Genomic DNA, 24,056 nt, shown 5'->3' on the forward strand with positions numbered 1-24,056 from the left:
TTGACTTTTCTTTTCATTACAAGATCGAAAATATCAGGCGTCAAAGTGTTCACAGCGGTAATGCGGAGGATGGCCTTCATTGTTGCATCCTGAAGAAACGATCGTTCCTTACTTTTTACTCTTTTCATTGCTGAGAAAAGCTGCTCACAACAATACGTAGATCCAAACATGCCCATGATCTGAGCAGCATTGTTGTGAAGCTTGGGAAATGTTTTTTGCTGTAATGAACGATACCATCATGACAAAACTACGTGTTGTAGCACCTGTCTTTCAACAAAGTTGAATTTTGCTAATCAATAATCTCCAAATGAAGGATGATGACAAGTCATCGGGGGAAACTGAAAAAGGAATGCTGAACACCTTAAGTTCCATTTCAAAACTAGTGAGGTCTCGGAATCGTGTTTCAAACGACGTGATGAGCTGCTTTAACTTTGCTTGGTAATCGCCGAAAGTAGTACCTTCAGGTAGTTTTAAAGAAGCAAGACGATTGAAGAACGTTAAATGTCCATTATTCATATGCCTCTCAAATAAACGTAATTTTTGCGTGAACGCTTTGATCTGGTCGTGCATGTCAACTATTAGCTGCCCTTTGCCCTGCAATGACAGATTTACATTATTTAGATGCATAGTTATGTCAGCTAGGAACGCCAGCTCTGATATCCATTTTATATCTTTCAGAAAACGCATTTCTTCCCCTTTCATTTCGAGAAAAAGGGTTATTTCCTCACGAATGGCAAAGAAAACATCAAGAAATTTTCCCCGACTCAGCCAGCGAACTGTACTGTGGTAAGGTATATCCCCATACTCTGCTTCCATATCTTTCAGGAATCCTTTGAATTGGCGATGATTCATACCGTGACGCCGCACAAAGTTCACACACTTCACGACATCTTTCATTACGCCACCTAGCTCTATTGTTTCAGCGCACAGTGCCTCTTGGTGAATAAAACAATGAAGAGTCAAAATGTCTTTCCCGAATTCGTCCTTGAGTTTATTTTTCAAACGAGAAGCATAACCTTGGTGACACCCGATCGTTTGTGGTGCACCGTCTGTCGCTACAGAATGGAGCTTATCCCACGGCAAATTCATATTGTCCACTGATTCACAAACAGCTTCAAAAATGTCACGTCCTGTTGCGGTGTAATCGAGTGGTACCACATCCAAGACTTCTTCAGTTACTTGCAGCTCCACGCACAAAAACTGCAAGCTGAGCACAGTCCGATATGTCGGTGCTTTCGTCAAGCACTAGCGAAAATGCAACAAAGCTCTCCGCCTTTTTCCTGAGCTGTGTCTCTAAATTCGCTGCCATGTCTAGGATTCGACGAGACATTGTTTGATTCGACAGGCAAACCCCTTCAATTGCCTGCACCTCCCTTGGAAACAAACATTCTGCAACGGCTACCATGCACGATTTTACGAGTGGTCCCACCGAAAACGGCTTGCCACTCGTCGCAATGATGTGAGCCACCCTGCAGCTTGCTCGAATTGCAGACTCAGTAGTGTTTTCTCCGCTCTCATTCACCTGAAAATTATAAACGCATTACAGATCACGAACTATGTTGCATGTTTTGATACCCTCTGTATTACGAAACCGTTTTTAAACTTAACGTCTCCTGGTATGTCGTTCTTAAGCCTGGCCACCAGTTCTCTGCGTGCAACGCCTTCTACCTGATCGTAGTGCGCTGCGTGAAGACATGTATAATGTCGTTGTATATTGTACCTCTTCGCAGAATTAATTACTTTATGACATACAAGACACTGCGGACGACCATCCCTCTCAATGAATAGAAAGGTATCCTCCAATAGAGGTACAGGGCTCCCGCGGCTAATCATAGCTGTCATTGAACACGGATTATTGCGTCAGTTGCGGCTGCATGCGGCCAGGGGGCAGTGAGTTCGCTTTCCCCCTCCACGCGGGCTCCGAGCTGCCGCCGTGAGCGCTCCGGAGTGCTCCGGCTCCCTAGAGCTCGGTTGGAACAGCCTGCTCTAGAGACTCCCACCCGAGTTCCTGAAGCATTTCTGTAACACTCGCGTGATGATCAAACCTACCAGTAACAAATCTAGCAGCCCACCTCTGAATTGTTTCTATGTCCTCCCTCAATCCGACCTGATAGGGATCCCAAACGCTCGAGCAGTACTCAAGAATAGGTTGTATTAGTGTTTTATAAGTGGTCTCCTTTACAGATGAACCACATCTTCCCAAAATTCTACCATTGAACCAAAGATGACTATCCGCCTTCCCCACAACTGCCATTACATGCTTGTCCCACTTCATATCGCTCTGCAATGTTACACCCCAACGTTTAATCGACGTGACTGCGTCAAGCGCTACACTACTAATGGAGTATTCAGACATTACAGGATTCTTTTTCCTATTCATCTGCATTAATTTACATTTACCTATATTTAGAGTTACCTGCCATTCTTTACGCCAATCACAAATCCCGTCCACGTCATCCTCCTATAGTCACTCAACGACGACAACTTCCCGTACACCACAGCATCATCAGCAAACAGCTGCACATTGCTAACCACCCAATCCAAAAGATCATTTATGTAGACAGAAAACAACAGCGGACCTACCACACTTCCCTGGGGCACTCCAGATGATACCATCACCTCCGATGAACACTCACCATCGAGGACAACGTACTAAGTTCTATTACTTAAGAAGTCTTCGAGCCACTCACATACTTGGGAACCAATCCCATATGCTCGTACCTTAGTTAGGAGTCTGCAGTGCGGCATTGAGTCAAACGCTTTCCAGAAGTCAAGGAATATGGCATCTGTCTGATACCCTTCATCCATGGTTCGCAAGATATCATGTGAAAAAAGGGCAAGTTGCATTTCACAGGAGTGATGCTTTCTAAAGCCATGCTGATGCATGGACAGTAACTTCTGTCTCAAGGAAATTCATTATATTCGAACTGAGAATATGTTCGAGAATCCTGCAACAAACCGATGTTAAGGATATTGGTCTGTAATTTTGATGATCCATCCATACTACCCTTCTTATATACAGGCATCACCTGCGCTTTTTTCCAGTCGCTCGGGACTTTACGTTGGGCAAGAGATTCACGATAAATGCAAGCTACGTAAGGAGTCAATGCAGTAGAGTACTCTCTGTAAAACCCAATTGGAATCTCATCAGGACCTGGCGATTTATTTATTTTCAACCCATTCAGCTGCTTCACAACCCCAGTGATGTCTATCACTATATCCTCCATACGGGAATCTGTACGAGACTCAAACGGCGGTATGTTTGTACGATCCTCCTGCGTGAAAGATTTCTCAAATGCTAAATTTAAAATTTCAGCTTTCTTTTTGCTGTCTTCGTTGCCAGGCCAGACTGATCAGTCAGTGACTGGATGGAAGCCTTCGACCTGCTTCCTAATTTTATGCAAGACCAGAATTTCCTTGGGTTTTCAGCAGGATCTTTTGCTAAGGTATGACGGTGATAGTGGTTGAATGTCTCACGCATCGCTCTTTTTACAGCAGCACAAATCTCTACTAACTTTTGCCTGTCCTCATTCTCCCGATCTTTCTTGTACCACGAGTGCAACTGCCTTTGCTTCCTGAGCATTCTCCGAATTGCGCTGTTAAGCCACGGTGGGTCTTTTCCGTCTGTAACCCACTTTTCGGCACATACTTGTCCAATGCATGATTTACAATGTGTTTAAAATTTGCCCATAATTCTTCCACACCCGTCGTACCGGAAGTAAATGAAGTCGATTCATTTGCTAAGTGGGATGCTAACAACTGCTTATCTGCTCTTTCTAGTAAGAATACTCTCCTAGCCTTCTTGACCGACTTTTTAATTTTCATAACCATAGTCACAATGACATCATGATCACTAATCCCTGTCTCAACACTGACACTGTTGATGAGGTCTGGTCTGCTCATGGCGACCAGATCTAAAATATTTCCGTTACATGTTGGCTGTCGATTTAGCTGCTCAAGACAGTTTTTGGATAATGTGTTCAAAAGTAATTCACACGATGGCTTGTCTGTACCACCTGTAATGAATCCATAGACATCCCAGTCTATACTAGGTAGGTTAAAGTCGCCTCCAACTAATATTGCATGATACGGGTACTTCTGCGATACAGAGTGTAGACTCCCTTTGAATGATTCTAGAACTGTCATGGTGGAACCTGGTGGCCGGTAATAACACCCGACAATTAACTTTATTTCTCCTAGCCCTGTTAAACATGTCCCAATAACTTCACAATCACACTCTACTTCGACCTCAGTAGACACAATATTTTTGTCAACTGCAATGAAGACACCACCTCCTACAGTGTCTAATCTGTCTTTCCGATACACGTTCCAACCCTCACTAAATATTTCAGAACTTCCTATCTCAGGGTTCAGCCAGGTCTCAGTCCCGAGAATAATTTGCGCGCCACACGCTTCCTGGAGGGCAGTAAATTCAAGAACTTTATTCCGAACACACTGACAATTTACTGCTAATATCTCGATAGCTGAAGTGTCTTTACACTGAGTGCGTCCCGATTTCCCTGCCTGCACGTCGACTGGTGAGTGTTAAAAAGGACACCTCACACTACCGCCTAGTCTAAAAAAAAAAAACCATGTGCACGCCACAAGTACTCTGCTACCCGAGTAGCTGCTTCCTTTGTGTAGCGCACCCCTGACTTATCTAGGGGCGTCCTACAATTTCCCACCCAATAGTGCAAGTCTAGAAATCTTCAGCCAAGACTGTCATAGAGTCGACGAAGCCTCTGGTTGAGACCCTCCACTCGTCTCCAAACCTAAGAACCCCGATCCACTCTGGGAACGATGCTACAAATAGAGACCTCTGCTTGCACCCCACATGCGAGGCCAGCAGTCTTCACCAAATCCACCAGCCGCCTGTACAAACTGAGGATCACCTCAGAACCCAAGCGACAGGCATCACTGTTGCTGACGTGAGCAACTACTTGCAGATGACTGCACCCCATACACTCGATAGCCGCAGGCAAGGCCACCTCCACATCTTGGATGAGGCCCCCCTGGCAGACAAACTGAGTGCACATTGGATTTCTTTCCAACCCTGTACACTATTTCCCTAAGGAGCTCCATCACCCGCCAAACGTTGGAGCTCCCAATAACCAACAAGCCTTTGCCCCCTTGTGCCTGCTCGGGCCCTGCTGAAGGAGCGGCCACCTGCCCACTGACAGGATGAACAGGCAAGGCCAAGCTCCACATTGGCCCTCCGCCTTGAGCGGTGCGAATGCGTTGCAGTCCGCCACTCACCCTGAGTTGAGTGCGGCCCCAACGCGCCGGGTACACTAGAAGGTGCCTCGGCGGCTGAGTCAGTGGACGCAGCAAGCAACACCTGAGGTGTCTCAAGCGACGCGCCAGACCCTCCACCGTCGCTGCACATCGAGGCAGCAGCCTGAAGCGGCTGACCGTGCCCAACAGCACGCTCAGCTGCTCGCGAACCGCGGCCAGTTTCTCCTGCGCCCACACACAGCACGCACACACCCTATCCGTCCTACTGCTAATATCTAATGACTCCGTGAATTTATACTCTACGGCTATCAGTAAGCAATATTACTCCTCTCAAATACGAGAATACGCAAGGATTTTATGTAATTAAATATGCAAGTGCACAAACACTTGGAAAGAAATTAAGAATCAAACTACAAAACAAATATGAAAGCTAAATATGTGAGTCGCTACTGCACTGCTGCTGCACTGGTACTTCACCAGTGGCTGCTCAAGGCTCACTTCTTTTTGGGAGGACTGACCAACTGAGCTCCCTTTGATGAGTGGCTGTAGGTACTACCTGACAGTACACCCGTCCCGTCAGGAGTAGTAGTTTGATGAGACCGTTCCATAGGGATCCCACGAGATGCTAGGGAAACAACCACTGACTTAGGCCAGAGCCCTGCATGCCTGAGCAAGCCTTACACAACTGGAGAAAGGGTGGGGAGGGGGGGAGGAGGCAGGTGCCCCAGAGGTTGCCCGCTAGAGACTCATACCTCAACAACCATTCATCTCATCAGCATGTAGCACACCTTGAGGTCGAGGTTATATAGAGTGTGTGTGTGTGTGTGTGTGTGTGTGTGTGTGTGTGTGTGTTCCTCACAGTCCAGGCGGTGAAGCGAAAACCCCTGTTCTCCAGAACACACAATGCTCCACCGCTACACTGCATGGTGGTCGCTAAAGCATGCCAAGAGCTTATGGTGACAGATGGCTGGTGGCGCTTACCAGTCCCCAGCTCAGGAACCCCGGGGTCGCCAAACCCGTACTTAGCAAATGAATGCTGAGCCTCTGAGGGGCAGAACTAATGAAAGTAATCTAGTGAACCATTGGATTGTAATTGCACTGTATATGTATGTGAAAGTGACATGTGCCCCTAGTATATATCTCAATGAGGAACTTGAAACTTTCAGCACAGTAAGGAGCCTATAGAGGAACTATGGCTCAAGTTTAAAAGAATAGTTGATCATGCAATGGACAGATATGTAGCCAGTAGAAAAGTTCATAATGGGAGGGAACCACCAGGTATACCGTCACTGTAAAGAAACTTTTGAAGAAACAGAGATTACTGCATAATAGGTGTAAAACAAAGTGCAGAGCTCTAGATAGAGACACTGAGTGAAACCGTTTAGCTGTCAAGAGAGCAATATATGATGCTACCACAGCAGAATATAGCCAGGTGATCTTTCACAGAACCCAAATAAATTCTGGTCATATGTAAAGGCAGTGCCACCAAAGTTAGTGTCCAGTCCCTCGTAATAACTGAAACAGTCTGAAATTGAGGGTAGCAAAGCAAAAAATGAAATGCTTAACTCAATTTTCAAATGTTCCTTTACAAAGTAAAATCCAGTAGAATTGCCGCAGTTTAATTCTCATACCACTGAAAAGATGAATGAAATAATTATTTGTGTCAGTGGATTTGAGAAACGTCAAACTGTTCAAACTGTACACAGCTCCAGGTCCTGATGGAATCCATGTCAGATTCTATACTGAATTTACAACAGAGTTAGCCCCTCTCCTAACTATAATCCATTTAAGATCCCTCAAACAAAAACAGTTCTTGGAAAATGGCACAGGTCACACACCTCTACAAGAAGGGTAGTAGAAGTGATGCACAAAAACCGTCCAATATCCTTGACATTGATTTGTTGTAGAATCTTAGAAAATATTCTGAGCTCAAACATAATGATGTATCTTGAAAAGAATGACCTCCTCAATGCCAATCAGCAAGGATTTCGAAATCACTGATCATATGACACCCAACATGCACTTTTCTCAAATGACTTACTGAAAGCTTTGGATCATGGGAAGCAGGTAGATACTGTATTTCTTGATTTCTCAAAAGCATTTGACTCAGTACCACATCTACAGTTACTGTCAAAAGTACGAACATATGGGATATCAAGTGAAATTTGTGACTGGACTGAGGACTTTTTGGTAGGGAGGACACAGCATATAATCTAGGATGCAGAGTCATCGATAGATGTAGAATCAACTTCGGGTGTGCCCCAGGGAGGCGTGTTGGAACCCTTGCTGTTCATGTTTTATATTAATGGTCTTTTAGGTAATATGAATAGTAAAATTAGGCTTTTTTGCAGATGATGCAGTTATCTATAATGAACTACTATCTGAGAGAAGATGCATAAATATTCAGTCAGATCTTGATAAGATTTCAACATGGTGCAGAGTCTGGCAACTTGCCATGTTCAGAAACGTAAAATTTTTACACTTCAAAAATCGAAAAAATGTAGTATCCTATGACTACAATATAAATGAGTCACCGTTGGAATCAGCCAACTTGTACAAATATCTGTATGTAACACTTTGTAGGGATATGAAATGGAATGAACACATAGGTTCAGTCATGGGTAAAGTGGGTGATCGACTTCGGTTTATTGGTAGAACACTTGGTCAATCTACGAAGGAGATTGCTTACAGTCACTCGTGCGACCCGCCCCAGAATACTGCTCAAGAGTGTGGGACCCGTACCAAATACGACTAACAGGGGATATTGAATGTATACAGAGAATGGCAGCACAAACGGTCACAGGTTTCTTCAATCTGTGGACAGTGTCACAGAGATATTGAAGGAACTAAACTGAAAGACTCTTTAAGAAAGGTGTAAGCTATGCCAAGAAAGCCTATTAACAAAGTTTCAAGAACTGGCTTTAATTGGTGACTCTAAGAATAATTTACGATCCCCTACATGTCGCTCACGTAGGGATCGTTAGAATAAAATTAGTATAATTACTGCATGCACAGACGCATTCAAACAATCATTCTTCCTGCACTCCATACATGAATGGAACAGGAAGAAAACCTAATAACTGGTACAATGGGACGTACCCTCTGCCATGCACCTTAAGATGGTTTGCAGAGCATAGATGTAGTTGTAGATATGTTCTTACTATTTAATCAAATGTAATATGAAGCCTGAAGTTTGTGATCAGTGCTTGAAAATTACTTACAGTTGAAATTAGCTAATCACATGGACAATAAATATATCACAGCCTGTTTGGATCATATTTTCTTTCTTGAAATAACTGTTCAACTATACAATAATGAATAACAAAGGAGATAAATATTGGAACTTCCTGTACACAACTCCACATACTTCTCTATGAGGATATTACAATTATATCAGTACTAAATAATTAAAACTTCGTATAATTATGAAGATGAATATGTATTTAAGCACTGCCAACAAAAGCACTTAAAACAGAAATCAGTACTCCAAGTTTTAGGGCAATATTTCACTACTTCTTTGCGTGAGATTGCAAAGGGCTAAAGAGATAGGTCACTCGAACCCTAGACCACAAGGAGTTCAAATATTATGAGGAGTAAGGGTGGAATATCACTGTCTTGTCAGTACATATGCTTGTAAAATACACAGCCTTTAAAACAAGACATTTGTTATACATAGGCATATGTAACAAACAAGAAACAGAGAAACCATTGTTTCCACCCTGGTGTACAATTTAATTTCACCCAATGGTAAGACTCTGCAACTGTAAGAAGAGTAATGTTTTCAGAGTTGAAACTCTGCAAGCTTAGCTTCAAAACATATACTTTTTGTTCAATTAAGAAGCTATAAAGCAGCTGGTTGAGTTTTTTTAGTGAATACTTTTTTAAAGACTTCTGTTTTTGGTTTAAATAATAATTTTAACTGTTACTGAAACAACAAACAACTGTTTACATAAATCTTAAATTACACCCACCTTGGAGGAGCTGAAGGTGCCAGAACATTGGCAAAATATTCCTGGTTGCTCATATTACCCCTGATGACTTCCCCAACTGTATTGATTGTTTCAGTAAGAATATCTGCTGGAACACCACTTGCCATCAGAATATTGCACAAGTTTTCTAACAGCCCACAGGACTTCATAGTCTTCTGAGATGAAGTGGTTACCTGAGCTGGATTACCAGGCGTTACCAATGTCCGTAAAACCTACAATTGAACAGAACGATATCAAAAACATATTGTGACAATTACTTCTGACATCTAACTACTATTTTAATGGACTCTCACCTGCAACATACAGTGCACGTTGCTGACTTTCTGTGGACTCCATACTGTATCATCCCCTTCAGCAGGTAAATAAAACATGGGTGCAAGTCTTTGTATGTAGCTTCCTGCCAATTGACAAATTTCTCATAGTTTTATATACATAAAAAAGCAATAAAATAAGATTGAAACAAAAGCATTTTAAGGCAATGAAACTGTTCAGTGAGAAATAACACAAATAAAACTGTATCTATTGTCATCAAAATAAGATTTTACTACAACCAATGCAAATTTCAAAAATACTGTTCCTTGTCATGTTGTTCAGTAGTTGTTACAAAATTCAGTAAGGTATGGTATAAGGCCACGGTTTGAAATCTCTTTCTAATTATAAGTTATCTGTTTACTATGTAAACTATTGCGGTCTTTCTTGATCTACAACATAAAAGTATTTCTTACATATCTTGAGATGGGCACTATTTTGTAGTAAAGGACCATTATGGGCTGTTGGAAATATTCAGTGGTATGAGGTCTGGCCACAATAAACCATCCTGCCATGTTTTTGAAAATTATAAAGAACATCCTATATAGCAGTTATTAGATTACTGTCACTTCATGTAATATATAAATATTACATTTTATACAGAGCATAACTTAATCATAGTTAACACTTGGTCCAAGAATCATGAAAGCAGGTTGTATATATGGAAGAGGCCTGGAGACACTGGAAGGTTTCAGATAGATTATATAATGGTAAAAATTGAGAGACATTTCCAGGGGCACATATGGACTCTGACCACAATCTATTGGTTATCAACTTTAGATTAAAACTGAAGAAACTGCAAAAAGGTGGGAATTTAAGGAGATGGGACCTGGATAAACAAAGAATCCGAGGTTGTACAGAGTTTCAGAGAGAGCATTAGGGAAATACAGTAGAAGAAGAATGGGTAGCTTTGAGAGATGAAATTGTGAAGGCAGCAGAGGATCAAGCAGGTAAAAAGACGAGGGCTAGTAGAAATCCTTGGGTAATAGAAGAGATATTGAATTTAACTGATGACAGGAGAAAAGATAAAAATGCAGTTAATGAAGCAGGGAAAAAGGAATACAAACATCTCAAAAATGAGAGCGACAGGAAATGCAAAATGGCTAAGCAAGGATGGCTAGAGGACAAATGTAAGATGTAGAGGCGTATATCACTAGGAGTACGCTAGATACTGCCTACAGGAAAATTAAAGAGACCTTTGGAGAAAAGAGAACCACTTGCATGAACTCAAGAGCTCAGATGGAAACCCAGTTCTAAGCAAGGAAGGGAAAGCAGAAAAGTGGAAGGAGTTATACAGAAGGTCTATACAAGAGTGATGTACTCGAGGACAATATTCTGGAAATGGAAGAGGATGTAGATGAAGATGATATGGGAGATGTGATACTGCGTGAAGAGTTTGACAGAGCACCGAAAGACTTAAGTCGAAACAAGACCCCGGGAGTAGACAGCATTCCATTAGAACTACTGATAGCCTTGGGAGAGCCAGCCCTGACAAAACTCTACCATCTGGTGAGCAAGATGTATGAGACAGGCAAAATACCCTCAGACTTCAAGAAGAATATAATACTTCCAATCCCAAAGTAAGCAGGTGTTCACAGGTGTGAAAATTACAGAACTATCAGTTTAATAAGTCACGGGTGCAAAATACTAACACAAATTCTTTACAGACAAATGGAAAAACTGGTAGAAGCCGACCTCAGGAAAGATCAGTTTGGATTCCATAGAAATGTTGGAACACGTGAGGCAATACTGATCCTACGACTTATCTTAGAAGATAGATTAAGGAAAGGCAAATCTACACTTCCAGAATTTGTAGACTTAGAGAAAGCTTTCGACAATGTTGACTGGAATACTATCTTCCAAATTCTGAAGGTGGCAGGGGTCAAATACAGGGAGCGAAAGGCTATTTACAATTTATACAGAAAACAGATGGCAGTTATAAGAGTCAAGGGGCATGAAATGGAAGCAGTGGTTGGGAAGGGAGTGAGACGGGGTTGTAGCCTCTCCCCGATGTTGTTCAATCTGTATATTGAGCAAGCAGTGAAGGAAACAAAAGAAAAATTTGGAGTAGGAATTAAAATCCATGGAGAAGAAATAAAAACATTGAGGTTTGCCAATGATACTGTAATTCTGTCAAAGACAGTAAAGGATGTGGAATCCTCTTGAAAGGAGGATATAAGATGAACATCAACAAAAGCAAAATGAGGATAATGGAATGTAGTCTAAGTCGGGTGATGCTGAGGGAATTAGATTAGGAAATGAGACACTTAAAGTAGTAAATGAGTTTTGCTATTTGGGGAGCAAAATAACTGATGATGGTCGAAGTAGAGAGGATATAAAATGCAGACTGGCAAGCATTTCTGAATAAGAGAAATTTGTTAACATCAAGTATAGATTTAAGTGTCAGGAAATTGTTTCTGAAAGTATTTGTAAGGAGTGTAGCCATGCATGGAAGTGAGACATGGACGATAAATAGTTTAGACAAGAAGAGAATAGAAGCTTTCAAAATGTGGCCTGCTACAGAAGAATGCTGAAGATTAGGTGGGTAGATCATGTAACTACATAATTAGGACGTACTGAATAGGATTGGGGAGAAGAGAAATTTGTGACAACTTGACTAGAAGAAGGGATCGGTTGGTGGGACATGTTCTGAGGCATCACGGAATCACCAATTTAGTAGTGGAGGGCAGCATGGAGCGTAAAAATCATAGAGGGAAACCAAGAGATGAATACACTAAGCAGATTCTGAAGGATGTAGGTTGCAGTAGGTACTTGGAGGTAAGAAGCTTGCAAAGAATTGAATAGCATGGAGAGCTGCATCTCTGGACTGAAGACCACAACAACAACAACAACAACAATATGCAACAGTTTTAGAAAATGTATTTTGCCCCTTCCCATAAGGGTGATGGGAATAACTGAGAACCTTCATAAACAAACCATTTAAATTACATTTGAATATAATAAGAAGATTGCTGTGTTATCTGACCTAATTCTTACGCCATAACTGGTCTCTCTCTCCTTGAACTTTCTCATGAAAGTTTGCAGAAAACTTTAACACCAAACAGGGTACCAAATAATCAAATTTTACTTATTCTGCATATTCAGTACAGTAGGAAAATACAAGCTTAAATTTGTTGGTGGTTTTTGGGAGTACACAGGAAGTGAAATTTAGTCACAGAGCTCCCACCTCTGGCAGCAACAGTACCTCTAACCCAAATGGGCAGATCGAACTGAGCTTAGGTACAGGAACATCATTCCACTCTACTTCAATTCTATGGCTGCTATACTCTCCACCAATCACGGCGGCCCAAGGATAGCGTAGAATACATAGTACAGATCATGAGGTGTATGTGCAATAGCAAGCCCTGATGTCAGACTGAACGCAACCAGCGCTCAGTAGCTCGCAGTTCCCATAACATGTTGTGTTTTAATTGTGTTTACGAGTGAAAACAAGGCTGTTTACAGCAGTGTGAAGTTTTCTTAGTGACTGGAGATTGAGTTCAGAGTTAGGCCATAATTGTCAGTCTATTGAGGGATTTTTAGGGTATGTTTTTAAGTGATAAATAACGGTTTGCCATGTGATCGACAATTGTAGTAACCACAGCAGACAACAAAATAAGTTAGAAATTAAGTTTCATACATTTTCTAAGAACAATGAGACGAAACGATAATTGATGAATGTTTGTAAACATACAGAATCATTTTTAATTGAAAATGCTTGTACCTGCACAATATATTTCACCGATTTGGATTCTGAAAGGGATTTGAAAAGTGAACTGTTGAACATTCCTTTGACAATCAAGTTTAAGGTTGATGCTGTTTCAACTCTAAATCTACCATCCTCATCCTCTGGCATTTATTTATGGCACAGTAATGAGCCCAATAATGTGATAAATATTTGGGGGGGGGGGGGGGGAGAAAAACAGAAAAAAAAGAAGAAGAAGGAAAAAAAAAAAAAAAGACGAAGCTACCATAAGGAAGTAGAAGATATTGTACAGATAAATACATTACCAACAACCGAAGAAATTACTACCAGACAAAACATTGACCATTAAAACAAACACTGCTGAAAATGCGACGATGTGTGCTTGTGCCAAAAATTAAAAATTATGGAAACAGAAATAAAAGACCTTAGGCAAAAGAATGAAGATTTACAGGATCGTCTCTCACAATGTACGGCTGAGTTACATGAAATTAATACATGTTCAAAAAGTGATTCAGGGCTCTTTTTCTGACTGTCAACAAGTGGTTACGGAAGGATAGTGTACTAACTCATCATCTGAAGAAATTGCAAAGGCTGCCACTTTGTGTTCCCTATCTTACAAAGGGTCAGAAATGTATTTTAATATCTTCTTCCTAGTAAAATCACTATTAAAAACATGACTCAGGAAATTTAGTGTTCCACCAGGTTTTATTGATTTAAGCCTTAGTGTTTTGAAAATTCAAAGTTATCAATAAAATTTGAAAAATATGTTTGCAAGCTTTATGCTAGTATTTTGCCAACAATATAAAATAATATCTTAACTAATATAAATCTTAACAATGACAACATCCACAACTGTGTACGCGTTAAATGTGTGCATGCTACGTGGCTAAAAGCTTCAGCGCAGTGCAGCATAATAGGACCATCCATGGTAACGTCAGAGCTAACAGCCCGCCTGAGCATCACCCCTACAGTGTGTTCTAGTATCTGTGCAATGACTGGGGAGTTGAGTGGTGGTGTGCCAGTCTCTTGGTAACTAATGACCGGGTATTTTCAATGGATGAGAGATCTGTAGAACAGTCTACTGCTCTTTGTCAGTAACGTCAGGACAGCACGGGCAACAGTGATTTGGTATTATCTTTTTGAAAGATAATGTCATGGGAGATACTGCAGAAAGTACAGATACCATCTGCTCTTTGTCAGTAACGTCAGGACAGCACGGGCAACAGTGATTTGGTATTATCTTTTTGAAAGATAATGTCATGGGAGATACTGCAGAAAGTACAGATACCATCTTCATATAGATAAGCAAACTGACCAATGCTCTTCTTCAGTGCAGATGCACTCACATTGCAGCTTCTTGTAGAGACAAAACACTTACTTCTTTACATCCACCACTGACTTCCTAAAGGCCTAATGTCTATTCCTCCTTGAAATCACAATGATCTCAATTATCTCTCTGGTAAAATGCAGGAACAAATTAGCACTGTATTATTTCTCTCATGTAAATCATAACAGAACTTGTTAAGCACTGCATTTATAGTTCGATGGGAAGAAGTCATTCAAAACAGATTAGTCTTACCTCTTAGCATCTTAGGGAACAACGACCATAACATTATGAGCAGACTCCAGTTGCTATATTTAGTGGCAAAGAATTCGAATGTTGCTACTTTATATTGCATGACTTTTAGGTTGGCTGCAATGAAATCATGTTCCTTCACATTGCAAAGAAATTACAAAAGGAGGAAAAACTGTTCCATTCAATTCTGTATCAATAAAGGATGTTATGAGTAAATATTTTAGAAAATGGTCACTTCATATAGACCCTCAAAACAGAAACTATTGAAAATTTAAGCTTACCATCAATTCCTTCACTGTACTATATCCTGCTATTAAGTTCCTCAGAAACTTTGTTTCTAGCAACACTTGTTTGGTTTTTACATGTGCTTTATGTTTTATTAGTAATTTCATCTATTGTTTCCATTCTGTATCCACTGCACACATGACATGAAGCTTACTTGATATTCTCCCATCTTCAAAATGATTTGTCCAGTTCCTAAACATTACTGCTCACCTCTAGCAATATAGGTATTTGTACCATCTATCCGTGGTCATGTGAAAGAAATATATGACATCACAACAACTCAGTAAGTTACACAAAATCTGTATAAAGAGAGATAAGAAATTCGATATTCTCATTATATTGGATTTCAGTTATCAAACATGCAGATATTTTCATAACAACATATTATGATTATTCCCAAAGCAAATATGGGAAAGGGCAGAGTAATACCTGAGAGACAGAAATAAAACAACATTGAACATTACAGACCTTCTTTAAAAAAATTCTGATTTGATGTGTTGTTTCTCAGAAGATTTAACATCAATAGCAGACAATCTTCAACAACAATACCACCATCAGAGTACCCTTCTTTTGATATAACATCAAACAATCTGTCAAAGGCATTCTCGAAGGCTACTATTTTTTGGATGTTGGCATTTCCTTTTGTAAGCTGTATCAGAAGTAAGAGTGCCTGAAATCACAACATTTAAATTATCTCTGAAAGATATATTATTCATGTTGAAACTTTTATACAACATACTTATAAGCTAAAATACTTAAATAATACATGTAACTGTGCAAAACATATCCATGTTGCATTACTTAGTCTTACATTAGAGTTACGGATTAGAAGCACAAAAGTAGAGAACTTATAATGGTGTAAATTTGCCTTCTCCTGATTTGTGGTTTGCAAGTCACTGTAGTGATGTCACACATGGCACTTTCTGGAGATGAAGGTCACACAGGTTGGCTAATAAAGATATAAGGTACAAGGCCTGATAGAGAAAAATGTAAAAAATAGATCAAGGGAAAAGGTGATAGACTGACAAATCGGAAAGGGAAATGAATTTATATATTGAATAAGAGATCAAAATAACTAGTAAAATAAGTCAGGACGCTTTTTAAATTTGAATCCCTCAACCAAAGTATGTGCTCGTGATGGTAACATGGCCACATACTTGCCAGTTGCAGTACCAGAGGTAAAACAGAACTGCTGTACTATCTGTTGATGATGGACAACACTAATTCCTGAGTGAAACATAGGGATAACTGTGAAGATGTACTGTTAACAACATCTTCGTCTAGAAGTGAGAGAGCTGGGAGGAATTAGGAACTACAAAACGCTGTTGTGGAAATACGAAAATGAGTAAAATAGTATGTGCAAACATTTGTAAAGCCATTGAATATTTCAGTGAACAATGCATACATTCTTTATAGTCATTAAAGGAAGATATATACATAAATTTCAGGCTGTCTCTTGATACAGAACTGCAGGAAAATCATGGGAAGAGACTGTGGTGTGTAACTTTACAGCAAAGATTGCTTCAAGTATTTTTTAATGTAATAAAGGTCCACTGTTAACAAATCCTCAAAATTTCATTAATTTTATGAAATAGTTCTGTGTTCAGAGCAATTTAAACAAAATTACTGCACCAGCCAGCCTCAAACTCCCAAAACATGTTAGGTGGACACATGGAAACAGATTGAATGGTTAGTACATAAACCACATTTGATAACTACGACCAAATACCCATAAACTTAAAGAATAGTAAATAGTATGGAAGAGTAGCAATGCAATCTGAGTACACAAAGTAATTTAACTGACACTTCTATAACATGATATCCAAAGGCTCGTATAGTCTCAAGGGTTCTAACACCTGCTGGAGGGGTCAGAATATTAAAACCTTGAAAAATGCCTCTGTAATTTCTTAGCAGCTCTAGTAGCAAATTCCGCTCCCATGTCTACGAAGGTGAAAGCTGTGTGGTCCCTGGACAATGTCCACCTATGGAGTGTAGCCAGTGGGGGTGGGAAAAAGAGTTCCTGGCTCTTTAAAATTAGTGCTTTTTGGCTTTAGCAGAGGACACCCTGGCAGAAAATTAGGAAGGTCAGCTGGCACAGATATGGTAGCCCCACCACCTGTCTATTCAATCAAGTGGTTGTTACCCCTTCTACAAGGGAAAAAAGTTAACTCAAAGTGATCAGGGAAGTAAGCCAGATAGATGCAAGGGTTAGGACAAAACAAACAATGAGTGAACAGAGAATTAAAATAAAAAAATGTAAATAAGCCTGCCATAACTGAAACAAAAATGAAACTAAAAAGTACAAAGAACTGAATGGTTATACAATGGTGTACAACAGTGTAAACCCAACGAGAGTATAATATGAGGTTGAAATACTGGTTTACAGTAAACCAACTTCAGAGTTATAATTATGTGAATGAAAGTACAGTACCAGTATGGATGAAAATAGGTATGGGTTATTTGACAATAATAAGTGTATATGCTCCGGAAAAAGGAGGAAAAAAGAAGAGATGTAGTCGTTTTAGAAAGATTTAAGAAAAAACAGGCAGACAAAAGTAAATACGGCCACTTGATAATAAGTGCAGACCTCAATGGACATGTAGGAAACATACCAGTAACTGGAGTTGCAGGAAGTATGGAGTGTACACAGTAGTAGTAATAATAATAATAATAGGCAAGAACTAAATCATTTCATCACATTCACTTATATGAAAATTACCAGCAAATTCTTTAGGAAAAAGACATTTATAAAGATAGATGGAATGCAAGAAGAAGCCATCAGTCTCTTGAAAGTAAAGCAGTAAATCAATCCGAAGATTGGTTTGTATACTATAGTGCTTTATTATGCATGGTCCTGTTGGAAGTGCAACACTGTTGCCTTCCCCCAACATTTGATAAGTGACTTACCCAGCCATTTATAGGGGGGGCCTACTATTTAATTCTGAATCACAGTACAACGCAGCATTTTTCATATCAACAAACATTGTCAGAAGCGAAATATGTGATAAGTGACAGATAAAAATACTAGGATTGACTGGAGATCAAACACAAGGCCTTTATCTTTGTAGTCTGACACTCTGCGACTGAGCCACAACTTCTTTCTTATTTTATTGTAAATGGAAAACTGGCTCACTTGTTCAAGGTGCAAGAGCCCACAGAGGACTTAATGTGAATTTAGATCTCTATCTTGTTATAGTCGAGATAAACCTGTTGACCAGGTGGAAGAAATGAATTACACAATACCCAAGATGAAGCATTTAAAATTCATCTATTACAAGAAAACAGTATAAAACACCTGTGTCTCAGCAACACCTCTCACAATGTCTGCAGAACGAAATCACACAGAGCAATGTAAACGAAGAATGAGAAAACACCAAGTTATGCATTAACAGAGCAACAATGGAAGCTGTAAGGAAAAAGAATAAATTCAGGAAGAACAGTCTCAGAGTTGTTGTTGTTGTTGTTGTTGTCTTCAGTCCTGAGACTGGTTTGATGCAGCTCTCCATGCTACTCTATCCTGTGCAAACTTCTTCATCTCCCAGTACCTACAGCAACCTACATCCTTCTGAATCTGCTTAGTGTATTCATCTCTTGGTCTCCCCCTACGATTTTTACCCTCCACGCTGCCCTCCAATACTAAATTGGTGATCCCTTGATGCCTCAGAACATGTCCTACCAACCGATCCCTTCTTCTGGTCAAGATGTGCCACAAACTTCTCTTCTCCCCAATCCTATTCAATACTTCCTCATTAGTTATGTGATCTACCCATCTAATCTTCAGCATTCTTCTGTAGCACCAAATTTCAAAAGCTTCTATTCTCTTCTTGTCCAAACTATTTACCGTCCATGTTTCACTTCCATACATTGCTACACTCCATACAAATACTTTCATAAATGACTTCCCGACACTTAAATCTATACTCGATGTTAACAAATTTCTCTTCTTCAGAAACGCATTCCTTGCCATTGCCAGTCTACATTTTATATCCTCTCTACTTCGACCATCATCAGTTATTTTGCTCCCCAAATAGCAAAACTCCTTTACTACTTTAAATGTCTCATTTCCTAATCTAATACCCTCAGCATCACCCGACTTAATTCGACTACATTCCATTATCCTCGTTTTGCTTTTGTTGATGTTCATCTTATATCCTCCCTTCAAGACACCAACCATTCCGTTCAACTGCTCTTCCAAGTCCTTTGCTGTCTCTGACAGAATTACAATGTCATCGGCGAACCTCAAAGCTTTTATTTCTTCTCCATGGATTTTAATACCTACTCCAAATTTTTCTTTTGTTTTCTTTACTGCTTGCTCAATATACAGATTGAATAACATCGGGGAGAGGCTACAACCCTGTCTTACTCCCTTCCCAACCACTGCTTCCCTTTCATGTCCCTCGACTCTTATAACTGCCATTTGGTTTCTGTACAAATTGTAAATAGCCTTTCGCTCCCTGTATTTTACCCCTGCCACCTTTAGAATTTGAAAGAGAGTATTCCAGTCAACATTGTCAAAAGCTTTCTCTAAGTCTACAAATGCTAGAAACGTAGGTTTGCCTTTCCTTAATCTTTCTTCTAAGATAAGTCTCAAGGTCAGTATTGCCTCACGTGTTCCAGTATTTCTACGGAATCCAAACTGATCTTCCCCGAGGTCGGCTTCTACTAGTTTTTCCATTCGTCTGTAAAGAATTCATGTTAGTATTTTGCAGCTGTGGCTTATTAAACTGATAGTTCGGTAATTTTCACATCTGTCAACACCTGCTTTCTTTGGGATTGGAATGATTATATTCTTCTTGAAGTCTGAGGGTATTTCACCTGTTTCATACATCTTGCTCACCAGATGGTAGTGTTTTGTCAGGACTGGCTCTCCCAAGGCCGTCAGTAGTTCTACTGGAATGTTGTCTACTCCAGGGGCCTTGTTTCGACTCAGGTCTTTCAGTGCTCTGTCAAACTCTTCACGCAATATCGTATCTCCCATTTCATCTTCATCTACATCTTCTTCCATTTCCATAATAATGTCCTCAAGCACATCGCCCTTGTATAGACCCTCTATATACTCCTTCCACCTTTCTGCTTTCCCTTCTTTGCTTAGAACTGGGTTTCCATCTGAGCTCTTGATGTTCATACAAGTGGTTCTCTTATCTCCAAAGGTCTCTCTAATTTTCCTGTAGGCAGTATCTATCTTACCCCTAGTGAGATAAGCCTCTACATCCTTACATTTGTCCTCTAGCCATGCCTGCTTAGCCATTCTGCACTTCCTGTCAATCTCATTTTTGAGACGTTTGTATTCCTTTTTGCCTGCTTCATTTACTGCATTTTTATATTTTCTCCTTTCATCAATTAAATTCAATATTTCTTCTGTTACCCAAGGATTTCTACTAGCCCTCGTCTTTTCACCTACTTGATCCTCTGCTGCCTTCACTACTTCATCCCTCAAAGCTACCCATTCTTCTTCTACTGTATTTCTTTCCCCCATTCCTGTCAATTGTTCCCTTATGCTCTCCCTGAAACTCTGTACAACCTCTGGTTCTTTCAGTTTATCCAGGTCCCATCTCCTTAAATTCCCACCTTTTTGCAGTTTCTTCAGTTTTAATCTACGGGTCATAACCAATAGATTGTGGTCAGAGTCCACATCTGCCCCTGGAAATGTCTTACAATTTAAAACCTGGTTCCTAAATCTCTGTCTTACCATTATATAATCTATCTGATACCTTTTAGTATCTCCAGGGTTTTTCCATGTATACAACCTTCTATCATGATTTTTAAACCAAGTGTTAGCTATGATTAAGTTGTGCTCTGTGCAAAATTCTACCAGGCGGCTTCCTCTTTCATTTCTTAGCCCCAATCCATATTCACCTATTACGTTTCCTTCTCTCCCTTTTCCTACACTCGAATTCCAGTCACCCATGACTATTAAATTTTCGTCTCCCTTCACTATCTGAATAATTTCTTTTATTTCATCATACATTTCTTCAATTTCTTCGTCATCTGCAGAGCTAGTTGGCATATAAACTTGTACTACTGTAGTGGGTGTGGGCTTCGTATCTATCTTGGCCACAATAATGCGTTCACTATGCTGTTTGTAGTAGCTTACACGCATTCCTATTTTCCTATTCATTATTAAACCTACTCCTGCATTACCCCTATTCGACTTTGTGTTTATAACCCTGTAGTCACCTGACCAGAAGTCTTGTTCCTCCTGCCACCGAACTTCACTAATTCCCACTATATCTAACTTTAACCTATCCATTTCCCTTTTTAAATTTTCTAACCTACCTGCCCGATTAAGGGATCTGACATTCCACGCTCCGATCCGTAGAATGCCAGTTTTCTTTCTCCTGATAGCGACATCCTCTTGAGTAGTCCCCGCCCGGAGATCCGAATGGGGGACTATTTTACCTCCGGAATATTTTACCCAAGAAGACGCCATCATCATTTAATCATACAGTAAAGCTGCATGCCCTCGGGAAAAATTACAGCCGTAGTTTCCCCTTGCTTTCAGCCGTTCGCAGTACCAGCACAGCAAGGCCGTTTTGGTTATTGTTACAAGGCCAGATCAGTCAATCATCCAGACTGTTGCCCCTGCAACTACTGAAAAGGCTGCTGCCCCTCTTCAGGAACCACACGTTTGTCTGGCCTCTCAGCAGATACCCCTCCGTTGTGGTTGTACCTACGGTATGGCTACCTGTATCGCTGAGGCACGCAAGCCTCCCCACCAACGGCAAGGTCCATGGTTCATGGGGGGGGGAGTCTCAGAGTATGGAATCATAAAGTAGAGAAGGCAGTTAAAACAGAACAAAAAGCATACCTCAAACCTATAAGATGATTCAGAAGAGACTCTGGTTATATCTGCAGGAAAGCACATCTTCACCAAACAGTAAGGAAGCTCTTCAAGTGTTGTGGAACAGATTTATTTTGACATAATAAATGATGGGCATGGTGGACAGAAGATGACCTACAAACTCATAAAACAACTCAGCATCAAAAATGAATGTCATAGATAAAGAGACTTGCATAAAATACCATCAAGAACTATAGACCGAAGAAGATGAAAAAGAAGACACGTCAAGTTGCAGACAGGCACAATTAAAAGACACTCACATGCAGCTTTCAGCCACATATGACCACCAAATCCAGCAACTCGGGCCTGAGATACTAGAGTTGGTGGTTGTGTATGTATGAGGTGTGTGTGTGTGTGTGTGTGTGTGTGTGTGTGTGTGTGTGTGTGTGTGTGTGTGTGCGCGCGCGCGCGCGCGCGCGCGCGCTGGATATTACTGACAACATCAGTATAGGATGGGGGATTAGAGATCATGATGTCATTATAGCAATTATGGTTATGAAAGTTAATAAATCAGTTAAGAGGGCTAGGAGAGTGTTTCTGCTAGAAAGAGCAGATAAGCAGTTGTTAGAGAGTGAACTGGCATCACTCAGTTCCAGTAAGATGGATGTAGAGGAATTGTGGACAAAGTTTAAGTAGATTGTAAATCGTTGCCTGGAGAATTATGTGCCACCATGGTTTAACAATGAGATTTGGAAAATGCAGAGAAAGCAGAAGCTGCTGCATTCTCAGTTCAAAAGAGAACATGCAAATGATTACAAGCAAAGGTTAGTAGATGTATGGATGGTTATGTTGGTAAGGGTGCATGATAGCACGGTCTCCAGTGCCCGTGCGGAAACAGTCCGAGATGAGCGTTGGGAAAATACATGAAAATGGAGTATAAAATAGCATGGAAACAAAAAGTAACAAAATGTGGAAAACCATGTGTGCACCTACATGGAAGCACAAAACAAAGTATCATATCAATATTAAAACATCAACTAAATAGGAAGGAAGTGGCAGAAGGAGAGAAAACAATATAGCAGATGGATGTGGTTGGCTGATCACAAGAATAAAATAAGTATGAGAAGCCACTCTGCAACATACTAAAACCTTCAGCCAACAAGCTTCGGTCAGAGTCCAGATAAATAATGAAACTTTAAAACTTTAGTCACACTCGTCTCATTGTCGGCTAAAATAGAGGACAGATCCCCACCGACATTTGCTTTTGTTCTCGCATCGTGGTATAAAATGCCCTCCGTTAAAATATGGCGTACTGAGATGTGCACATCACAAGTATCACAAAGAGGGGGATCCTTGCACCTCAATAAAAAGCCACGTGTAAGAGAGCACAGCCCAGTGTGAAGACATGTGGAGATCACTTCATCCCATCTGAGAAACTGGCAGGAGGAACACAACAGCACAATAGTTGACTTCACAAATCAAAGGTTATTGTCCATTACTGCCAGTCATTCCCCATCTCACAACTGCATGTACTTTCTATGTAGTGCAGAAGCAACAGCCTCCAGAGGAATAGGGCACTGTGCCACATCCTGTCCTCTGCAGGCCTCCTTGGCACCTCAATTGGCCTGTTAATTTCCCCATATCCTCACAAGCCCTGGCTCCTAATAGAATGACACCTGCTTTCCTTGTCATTGGAACAAGTATAGTTGGTCATATATCAGCTGGGTAAAGGTTCTGTAGTGATTGTAAGGCACCAAGGAAATCGGAGTAAACGAGAAACTGTTTGCCCTGAATATGATGCATCTGCTCTAGTGCCTTCAGGATTGTGTGAAGCTCTGCTGAGCAAACGATATACTCATCATGAAGGCGAATTCTGGTGACATGGTTGGGGAACACTACAGAGCAGCCAAGGGAATTCCCCTATTTGGAGCCATTAGCGTGAAATACTGTGAAATTTTGATGCAGACATAAAATGTTAAAAGACAGAGACTGAAATGTAAGATATGGCATACTATCTTTCTTAAAATTGGTCAAATCTAAAATAAGTCTGGGCCTCTGGAGGAGCCAAAGTGGAAATCTGCTCCAGCCTTGATGTAAAATATTAAGGCTGGCCATGCCCATCGCTAAAAGGCAATCGTTTGTGCGAATCCCATAAGGCCTTGTTGCTCATTGCCG

At 40.5% G+C, this 24,056-nt stretch overlaps 1 protein-coding gene across 2 annotated transcripts in view; it reads right to left on the reverse strand.

The window, feature by feature from the left end:
• Window positions 1-24,056, reverse strand: part of LOC126161713 (general vesicular transport factor p115) — a 219,572-nt gene that overhangs the window by 116,332 nt on the left and 79,184 nt on the right. For both annotated transcript variants that reach the window (XM_049917745.1, XM_049917744.1), the window contains exons 5-7: window positions 15,569-15,770; window positions 9,518-9,621; window positions 9,207-9,436 (exon numbers count right to left, since the gene is read on the reverse strand). In XM_049917745.1, coding sequence (XP_049773702.1) covers window positions 9,207-9,436; window positions 9,518-9,621; window positions 15,569-15,770 — 536 coding nt within the window. The remainder of the gene's footprint in view (window positions 1-9,206; window positions 9,437-9,517; window positions 9,622-15,568; window positions 15,771-24,056) is intronic.

This window comes from Schistocerca cancellata, chromosome 2 (assembly GCF_023864275.1).
Source record: "Schistocerca cancellata isolate TAMUIC-IGC-003103 chromosome 2, iqSchCanc2.1, whole genome shotgun sequence".
Classification (NCBI taxonomy): domain Eukaryota; kingdom Metazoa; phylum Arthropoda; class Insecta; order Orthoptera; family Acrididae; genus Schistocerca; species Schistocerca cancellata.